Here is a 10,722-nt window from a genome sequence, read left to right as displayed (position 1 = left end):
TATATAAATACTTAAAATATATATAAATACTAAAATAAATATAACATCTCTACTTTGCTGATTTTCACTTATTGTGGGGGTGGGGGACGGTCTGGTGCATAACCTGCGTGATAAATGAGGGACCACTGTAAAGCACTCTGGACAGACCTTAGCTCACAGCCGACACAGTACTAGCAGTATTTGGGACTGATTTATAGTTTTAGGCAGAGAAGGCTCTGTGTCTGAGGTCTATAAAATATTTTAATTTCTTTTGATGTCAGAAAAAAAACAGACTTTTAGGTTAAATAAAATGCTTTGAAATATGATAGATACATTTTTCTTTATACTGACAGTTATAAAACAAAACTTTTGCTTTTTTTAAGGAGAAAAGGGCCCACAAACACATGAGAACCTATAAAGGTCAGGATGTGGCCCTAGAGCAGTAGGAGGAGGAGGAAGCTTGAACTGCATTGCTTTAGAGACTGATAGTTAAAGACCCCAAAGAAAAATCTGGAAAGGAGTAGTGATGTCACAGGACCGTGAGCAGAGCTACGCTGTGGAAGCCACAGGCAGTGGGACTGCAGGAAGGACTCTGTCTCAAATGTTGCCAAGAGGCCAGGTAGAAGAGGAACAAAAAATACCCAGGGGCTTTAGTGACAAGCACCAAATCAGATCTGATACTCTTTTTTATTTATTTATTTATTTATTTTTTATTGGCAGAGCCAGGGATTGAACTCAGACCCTTGCGTTTGCCAGGAAAGCACTTATTCTACTGAGTCATCTCCCCAGTCTCAGATCTGAAACTCTTGATGGGAGTTGTTTTGGTGCTCAGAAGAGAAAAAAGACTGGGCAGGGAATGCAATGATAGGTTTAGGTATTTTTTCAAAAGTTTGGTTCTGACAAGCAAGCTTTTAGAGGGAGGCATGAGCTAGCTTAACTGACACCCAAACATCTCTGCTGGATCCCAGCTACACACGGAATTGTTCGTGATACCACATGGGTAAAGGGGCTCTCATACCTTAGACAGTCAGAGGGGTAAGCCCAGGGAAGGGAGCTCAGGCCTACAAGCCCAAGGCTACTTGAGGAATGAAGGCAAAGATTCAGCCTGAGGTGGTCATCCAGGGTTTCTCTCATAGCTTCCCCACCTCTAGTTCGGAATAAGTGACTCATAGTGAAAGTATGTGGCAGGATTAAGAAATGGGACTATGACTGAGGGTGAGATTGTGAAACAAAATACCTTGGAGTAGCTTTCACTGGCTACCCATGCTGTACCATTGCTTCCCCTTGGCATTAGCACAGCCCTGGGGCCCATTGGGAAAGGTTATGGGGAAAATGTGACTCTAATCCATTTCCCAAATAGAAAAAGACTTGAAGACAATACAGAGCTGGCCTGAAGACTGTTCACCAAGAATACCTGTCTAGTTTTGTCCATTGTGGTTTGCCATCCAGAAGAACCCTCCATGATGGAATGATGGCTGCCTGAAAGTACATCCTCCATTAGCAGCTGCATGCCTACCAGCTCTCCATGAGCCACCTTTTGGTCACCATCACTCAGCCCACAGAAGCACAACTAAGAATGAAGAGGCAAACATGAAATAAAAATGGCCTCCCCACTTTGAAAACTTTTAAGTACCCTTTACATGTGATTTTTTTTCTTAAAAACTAGGAATAAGTGCAACCATAAAAAAATCCATTAAAATGGTTAATTAGAAAAATCCATAAAAACCAGGGTAACATTTGTAGTTTAAAGTCCACCCTGAACATATCAGGCTTTCGATCCTATGCAGAGGTACCAAGTATCTTGGACCTCACAGCAGATCTGTGTGATGGACATATAGCATGACATTAATTTTTCCTTTGAAAAGACAAATATAAACACATGTATGCTGAGGAAAAAGGTTAGGAAAAAATTCTCCAAATTAAACTGTGACTGTCTCTGAGTGGTAGGACCATACGAGTTTTCTTTTCATAAACTATTCTTATTTTTACTGTAGAATAATCTACTTAAGGAAAATTTATGGTAGTTCCTATCACCTAGCCCCAGCAACTATCTACTTATAGATAGTAACATCCAATCCACTCCTCCCTCCATATTTTGAGGTAGACTTATGATTTATCTGTTGCTCTTACCATTTTAAAATATTTTTTAAAATAAAAATGCAACATTTACTTGGATAACCAATAAAAAACATAATGATTAGAAGAAAGTAAGTTTAAAAGAAAGAAGCCAACAGTGAAAACTAAAAAACAGAAACCCTCCTAATGAGTCTTGCTGAGAAAGTACTCGGCCAACCAGAAGCGCCAGGCACCAGCCTTCCAGCCTGGCTAAGAGGCCGGAGGGTGATTAGAGAGGGAGGTTCCTCCTGTAGATCACCGCTCCATGGGAACCAAGGCCGAGACCCTGACTTCCACAGAAGGAAAATATGACTCACCTTGTGGTATCAGGTTTAAAGCTTCCTAATTGCACACCAGTTTATCTCATAAATTACTCACTCCTGGCTAGAGCATGGGGCTCTGACCTGAGGACCTAATGACAACCTGCTCTGCGGTCTGCATTCAGTTCTCCCTCAAGAACGTGGGAAGATGCGCCTACCTGCATGTTGTACTCAAGGGTGTCTGGGGTGCAACTCATAACTGGAAATGGTCCTCCATCTTCCAGAAATGCTCTCCAGGGGAACATCACCGATGCCTACAACCAAACAACAGACGTGATAATGCTACGCTGTCTCCCTGAGTTGGGGATATCTGTATATGAATAGGATTTCTGTGTCTGCATCCCCAAACCATTATTGGATTGACACAGGAAGAAAAACTGATCTCAGATGACCTCCAAATGATACATGGAAAAAATGATTTCTCAACCTGAAAAGTACTTGGGACAAGTTCGTGTTCTCTAAAACTGAAGAGTGAATTTCAGGGATAAATGGAGGTTTTGAGCAGAATATATTTATTGGGGGAAAGAAAGCTCCTGTCAGAGAGAGGGACAGGAGAGGGGCCTTGAGTGAGTGGTCCCTGGGCAGCTGTTCCTTCCAGGGACTTTTATAGAGGAAAACCATGCAGTGAAGTAAGTCTAAGGTGGTGGCGAACATGGGAACTTGCTTAGGTGGGCATGAGGTGGGACAAAACTGGTCAACCAATGAGATTACAAGCACCACTGCTCAGGTAAAATTGATTAAATCCAGTACCAAATGAGGAAGAGTCACATAGCAAGGGGGCATGAATATGGGACAGGGTCTCTTCCTGTTGAGGATTGTGTTAGTGACTCATTTGGGCTCTTTCAAGGTGATTGATACCTATTTAGAATATCAATCCCTGATGCCCATCCCTAGGGAAGTATGTAGCTGTATTTGTTTCCTCTTCTGTCTTGAGGTCTGGCCCAGAGCTGAAGAGTGTCTGTCCATAGTCGCAAAGCCACCTTGTCTTCCATCTTGTCTCCTTGAGGGCCTGGCCCTACCTGACTGCCTATAATATTTCTATCTAATTCAGCTGCCTACAACAGGATGACTTAGTAAGTAGAAATACTTCTTGATGCTAAGTCTGTACTAATGCAGAGGAGAGAGCAATAATTATCTTAAAGTTGTTTTTGGAGCAGAAGGTTTCAGCTAAACTAGTTGGCATGAGTGTTCAGAAGTTCAGAAGTTTCAGAACAGGGTAACACTACTGGGGTATGTTTATAATCAACAAAAATAAACTTATTTAAATGTTCTCAATACTGAGGACATTAAAAAGTTATCCTTCCACACACTTGTTCCCCAAATCTAGATATCAGCTCAAGACAATGCCACAACATATTACATGTATGCCTCTGTCTTTTCCACATCAGAGTATGATAACAAAGGGACAGCCTATTCCTTGTGACAGACACCATGTGTGGCCCTGGATCCAGGGGGCCTGCCTCTCTGACCCTATTCTGTACTTCTGGACCTGGTTCTGGCTTTAGTCAGTTCAGAGAGATGGTAGTGATTCTGGCCCTAGGGAACCAGGATACCTGAGTCCATCTAATCTAGCAAACACCCAAAGGTAGCAGGAACAGACCTAGTAGTGATGGTCTAAGTCTATCTTTTGGATCTAAAGGAGGGAACAAGGACTAGCTTGCTGCTGGGGGTCATTGTTAGCATCACTTACTTATAATGTTTCTAATGTTCAGACATTAAGTGAGAAGTTTTCAATAAAAATCTTGAGCCTATGAAGTGATTTAAAAATATGTTCATAACCTTTTTGATTTTCTTTTTCTTTCAGAACTGGGGATTGAACTCAGGAACCTGCACTTGCCCTGCAGGTGCTTATTCTACTGAGCTATCTCCCCAGCCCCTTCTTTGATATTTTTCCCATCAAGAGCTGGGGCTAAACTGGGTGTGGTGGTGCATGCTTGTAATCCCAGCACTTGGGGGAGGCTGAAACAAGAAGATCACTTCAAGTGCAAGTTTTAGGTCAGGCTGAGCTATATAATGAGTTGAAAACAAACCTTTTTTGAGACTCTTAAAAAAAAAGCTGGGGCTTAATTTTCTTTCTCTTCAGTGTGACTGGACTTGGTAATGGTACCTCACTTCTACTGAGTAAAATATAAGAGATGTCATTTCTGAAATTTCATAAGAAAAAGTTAGAACTGCCATCTTAGGTTCTGTCAGATTGTTTACTCTGGGGGAAGCCACCACCATCTTGTGAAGAGCTCTGTAGCACAGTCACATGAATAACTTGGAAGCAGAACTTCTGATGTCTACCAGAAGCCACCGGAGTGAGCATGAAGCAGCTTTTCCTGTGGTTATGTCCTGGGATGTTCACAGCGCCAGCCAACATCTTGACTAAGGCCTAGTGAGAAACCTTGAGCCAGACCTGCCCACCTCAGCTTCTCCCAGCTTCCCGACCTCAGAAACGATATTGATGTAGTGCACGTTTATGTTTTTTGCCTGTTAAATGGCGGTGGTGGTATGATTTGTTCTACAGCAATGGATCAGGAATATTATTTGTGAATATCATTTTCACTGCCTTGACCCTGCAGTAACCCAGTCTCTGGCTTTCCTAAACTTTGAGCTTTGGAAAATGGATAGTGTTGTTCCTGCCTAGCAGCAATAATGGTTGCCAGGATTTCACTTGATAACACATATGATAACCAGGCCTATTCAAAATTCAGCTGCTGACCCAATTAATGTATTACAATTGCTGTCATTATGTATTAAATGGAAAAGATCAAGTGTTTGTCTTGTCACCAGCTGGGACCAAATCAGCTGTGCCTCCACCAGTCTGTAAAGCATTTGTAAACAAAGCCCCGACTGGGAGTAACAGCTGCTCATGGGAGCCCATGCTGCTGCACCGTGTGGGGAGACTGACGGGCATTAAAGCATGTAATGGGTCAACTCACATTTTAGACTATACATGTAAATCTTGTGTTTTCTGTTGTGTAAAAATGTATACTCGCAACTGTTCTAAGTTGCTTAGTAAATAGTGGCTGTTACTTGCTGTTTGCTAGATAAAATTCCTACCTAACCAACCCCTGTAAACAAAGTTACAATACAGAGATGACTCAAAAGGAAACTAAATGGGATTTAACTTCTTGTAACCTCTGACTATGCAAGGTTGCCTGCAGGTACTCAAGTGCAAGATAATCAGAAACTAAAACAAGGCCCTAGGAAATTTAGTTTGGGTAGTGGTCACAATGACCCTAAAAGCACTGTTTTGTGTCAGACAATGAATTTGTTTACCAAACAGAATGTGGTTTCATGTTTTAAAAGCCCCCCCTGCTTCCTGGGCTAGCTGCCTTTTGGTCCTCTCCTGCGTGAGAGCTGATGGGGGCCCTGAGCTCAGTAATAAATGGTTTTCCAAATCCAATCTGGCTGATCTGGTTCCTATTCTGAGTGACCCATAACAAGCAGGATGACTTGCAGAGCTTAAACCACATAGGAACAAAGCGATGCTGCCCTGTATGCAACACGTCTCCCCACCCCCACTCCCACACCAGTGATTGAACTCAGGACCCTGCACTTGCCAGGCAGGTGCTTATTCTACTGAGCTATCTCCCCGACCCAGCACATGTTTTACAGGTATAACACAGCTCTAAAACTTGCCTGCAGGCTCTGTGGATGCAGTGGCTGTGGCAAGCTGAGTTGTGAGGCAAAGATGCTCTTCATGAGAGAGTTGCTCAGTGGTGGTAACCCATGGTGCATGCCATCTGTGACAGACTGGTAGGCAGCAGCATTTCCCACAGCCAAGAATGTTTTCCTATTGAAACATGGGGGAAGGGAAGGATTTCACTTAAAGTGGTTACATAGCAGGGCATGGTGGTGCTCACCTGTAATCACTCAGGAGGCTGAGGTGGCAAGATTGTGGCAAGTTTGAGGTCAGCAAGGGCTACAAAGTGAGCTCAAAGCCTGTCTAAACTGCATATCAAGACCCTGTCTCAAAAAGACAAAGTAAATAAATAAATAAATAAATAAGTAGTGATGTAAGCTTCTTAAGTCCAAAACTTCCTTCCGAGTGACATTGGCAAGCTAACACTGTGATAGAAAGAAGTTTCTCCTTCAGCCCCACAGCTTTGCACACTTCCTGCTGCTCCTGCTGCTGACAACTCTCAGGGAAGGGACCAGAGAAGCAGGGTTCCATAGAGCTGTCTGCAGTGGCAAAACGCTCTGCACTGTCCGAAGTTGCTGGCCACCTGTCTGTGACTGTTGAACACTTGAAATGTGACTGCTGTGGTTGAGAGATTGAATTTTAAATTTTATTTCATTTAAGTGCAGATTAATTGTAATGAAATAGTTACAGGCGGCTATCTAATTGGACAGAACACTTATGGCCCTGGAACCAAGCTATCACTTAGCTATCTTAAAACCAATAGGTGAGACAATAGCTCTTGATGTGTAAAACCAAATTTTGAATTACATAGTAGAGCCAGGGATTAGAGAGAGGGTTTGTTTTGTTTTGTTTTGCTTTAAACAGAACTTGGCTTTGTATATCAAGAACTACAAAGCTTGAAGCCAAGAACATGAAATTTAAACCATGAGTCAGAGAAAGGAGGTATGCCTGATAAATTAGGATGATTTTTCCCGCCCCAAAGGAAGAGTTTAGGAAGGAAGGAAAGACTATTTCTAGAGTTTAAGTCAGGGATGCCTAAGAAAGATCCTGACAAAGGATAAGCCAGGGGAAAGGTGTCCCCAAGTACTGACTGACTGCCTGGATCCCCTGTGTGACCCACGTCTGACACACAGCATACACCAAGGAGCGGGACAGGAAATAGTGGAGGGAGATGTCAGCACGGTGGAGGTGAGGAGGCCTCCAGAGCCCAGGAGATCCTCGGTGAGTATGGGGTAAGATCTGGGCGTACCATAACCCCAATACATGGGTGTCCAAGAGAGTCTAAGCCACAACAGAGTGGGTAAGGAGGCTGCTTCTCCCTGACTGCCAGGATGCTCGATAGGCCCTCCAAGGAGAATGGGGATCACCACCGAGAGGAATGAATAGGGAGGATGGGACGTGAGGCCTTAAAGTAAGGTCAGACATTATCTGTGGCCTAGACATCCGGCCTATAACCACAAGTTCCCCTCCCCACTGTGCCCCTGGGATGAAGTCCCTGTTTTCCAGTAACCTTTCTTTCTTTCTTCTTCCATCCCCCCAGAACCAGGGATTGAATTTAGGCCCTTGCACTTGCCTGGGAAGCACTTATTCCACTGAGCCAACTCCCCAGCCCCCAGTAACCTTTCTTATCTCTCAAAATGGCTTCAGTTTCTGGCCTGCCTCTGGGATTAGCAAAATAAACCAATCAAACGCTCCTGAGGCCCCAGGGAAACCACACCTTGCTGTTACTCTAGAGCCTGCCTCCCCTCCCACTAATCTCAGTGGCCCTGCATGGCCTGCAGCTATGCCTCTCTGGACTGAGAGTGATCCCATCTGTCCAAGCCATGTGCTGTGTGTCCAGCTATCACGTAATCCATGGAGGACTCTTTCCCCACCACAGGGTGAACAGGAGGCAGCTGAAGTGCACAGTAATGGGAGGATCTTGAATTAGCTGATTTTAAGTCTGAAGCTGAACACTTTTAAACTCTCAGTGTAATTCAGGAATGTGATATAAATATGATGGGTACTGGAAAGTTTGATAATTTTGTCATCAGTAGATGTAAGGACTTATGAGCTTAAGACAGATAAAAGGAGCTTCACATCTGTAAACTGAACAATGCATAAAATATTTTTTTACATTTTAATGAGCATTAGTAATAAATAGCTCAGCTGGTGAGATAGCTCAGTGGCATAAGTGCTACTGGCAAGTGGAAGATCCTGAGTTCCATCCCCTGTACAAAAAATAAATAAATAAAATAAAATAAAAAACGAAAGAAAAAAGAGAGAGAGAACATACTGATTTATGTTCCTCCTCCATATATATATGTGTGTGTACATATATGTATATGTACATATACTGCTACTTAGTATATGTATTACATATACTGGGGAGTTGAGTGAATCATGTGTCCCTTAACAGGGCTCATTGAGAATCATGAGCAAATATATGAAAGATAAAATAAGCAGGAGAAAATTTTTATATATCCTTTGGATGACTTCAAGATCCTTTCATGGAGTTTAATTGCCAGCATCTGGGGGGAGGGATTAAAAAAAGTTGGGTGTGGTGGCACATGCCTATAATCCCAGAACTTGGCAGGCTGAGGTAGGAGGATCACCTGAGCTTGAGTCTAGCCTGGGCTGCAAAGTAAGCTCAAGGCCACCCTGAACTTCACAGTGAGACTCTGTTTCAGAAAGACAAATGTACATACATTATGTAATCCTAGTGCTTGAGAGACTGAGATGAGAGTACCACTGCAAGTTCAAATCTAGTCTGAAGTATATAGTGAGAGCCTGAGGCAGATTAGGGCTTGGCCAACTGGCTGGGCAAGTGGATGGGACCTATAGATCACAGAGTTCCAAGACATGCACAGGACAGTTCCTAAAGCCTTGCTTGAGCCTGCAACCTAACTGAGAATGCTGTCTTCAATTCTTGTGAGAATTTGAGCAGGCTTTGATGGGACAGCGTAGACCTGGCATCAGCCTAGGAGGTGGAGGACCACTGCTGTTGACCTTGGGCCGAATCACCCTCTTTCACAGTCATCCCCTCTGAGCCTGCAGGGTGAACTTCTTTCCCTTCTTTTAATTGGCCCACACTCTTGCTGCAGAGTATGATTCTTTCCCTGCATTTACCTTGCTATCTTTTGTGGGGTTTTCGTCCAATTATTTGTTCAGGACAAGAAGAACCTAAGAAGTTTCCAGCATTCCAGAACCCAGTAACAACAGTGTTTCAAAAAAACAAAAAGCAAAAGTTTAACATTCTAAGAAAGACATGCATTTTCACCCCAAATCAAGAAGTAAAGGGGCTAGGGAGATAGCTCAGTGGTCTAAGTGCCTTCCTGGCAACCACAAGGACCCAGGTTCCATATTTGGTACCACATGCCTTGCAGGCCCCGGAATCCCAGGCACATTGTACCAGCCACCAAAACCAGATGTGGTGGCACATGACTGTAATCCCAGAGCTGGGGAGGTTGAGACAAGAGGATCACTATGAGTCTGAGCTGCATAGTGAGACCCTGGACAAAAAAAAAGTCTGGGGTTATAGCTAGGGCTGGGAATATAGTTCAGCAGTGTGGAGGACCACCTGAGCAGCTCTCCTTGAAAGAAGAGCGACTGTCTCCATTTTGACTGAGCCTGACCCTATTTCCTATGTACAGACCTGGCTAGGACTTCTGTTTATCAATTGGCCTTAGGTAAATGTAGGCCACTCACCCAGCTCAGCTCATAATGATCACCTATTTCCCACAATTCTCAGTCAATCCTCCTCAAGCCACTCTGCCACTGAATAAAAACAGGGTGAGGCCCTGGGTCGCTCTCTTTGTTCCGGGAAGCCATCTTTGTGGCTGTACTTAGAGCCCCTTGACTCCCCAATGATTGAAAATATAATTGAAAATATAATTTAGTGTCTTTATTTTCACCATGGGTAGCATTGTAAGTGGTAGATTGGAATCAACTTGATGGGATTCCAGTAACGTAACTTTGGCATTATAAATATTGGCTTCTTGGACCGAGATGAGGTCCAGGAAGTTTCTCCTACAAGCAGCATAAGCACTTGCCTTGTAAGTGCAAGGTCCTGAGTTTGATCCCTTGTACAGAAGAAGAGGAAGAGGAGGAAGAGGCAGGAGACGAGGAAGAAGAATCCAGCACAATCTCTCCCCAAGTGGCTCCTTTTGTATCCTTTTTATTCAGCCCTGTCACTAATCTGTGGGATGGTTTCTCTTAGCTTCTGGGTCTGGCTTTGTTCACATCTTCCTCGTCTCATTTTCAGCTCACTCCCTTATCCTAACGAGTTGGTGCAGAACTTTGGAATGAATAACGCCATACATGATGACAGTTTTTGCTACAATTTTAGAGTCCCAAACCCACCTCTATGCAAATCCTAAGTGGCATGGGCTAGAAACTTCTACACACTGTGAGCCAAAATAACCCTTTCCTCCTTTAACTTTGGATGAGGGGTATTTGTCCCAGTAACAAGAAAAGCAACTAAGATGGTCAGTGACCTTGAAAATAAGAATTTTAAAATGAAAAACTAAGAAACAGCCAAGGGGGCTGGGGAGATAGCGCAGTAGAATAAGTGCTTGCTTGGCAAGCACAGGATCCTGAGTTCAATCTCTGGTCCCACCAAGAAAAAAAAGAAAAGAAAAGAAAAGAAAAGAAAAGAAAAGAAAAGAAAAGAAAAGAAAAGAAAAGAAAAGAAAAGAA

General features: G+C 43.3%; 1 protein-coding gene across 1 annotated transcript in view; it reads right to left on the bottom strand.

Moving 5' to 3' along the window:
• Ccdc162p overlaps window positions 1-10,722 on the bottom strand; it is a 252,570-nt gene that overhangs the window by 57,584 nt on the left and 184,264 nt on the right. Inside the window, exons 31-33 of the mRNA XM_023722322.1 lie at window positions 6,042-6,195; window positions 2,573-2,668; window positions 1,394-1,549 (exon numbers count right to left, since the gene is read on the bottom strand). Of these exons, the coding sequence (XP_023578090.1) occupies window positions 1,394-1,549; window positions 2,573-2,668; window positions 6,042-6,195 (406 nt within the window). The remainder of the gene's footprint in view (window positions 1-1,393; window positions 1,550-2,572; window positions 2,669-6,041; window positions 6,196-10,722) is intronic.

This window comes from Octodon degus, unplaced genomic scaffold, assembly GCF_000260255.1.
Source record: "Octodon degus isolate 3935 unplaced genomic scaffold, OctDeg1.0 scaffold00090, whole genome shotgun sequence".
NCBI lineage: Eukaryota > Metazoa > Chordata > Mammalia > Rodentia > Octodontidae > Octodon > Octodon degus.
This window is presented reverse-complemented; position numbering and strand designations above follow the sequence as displayed.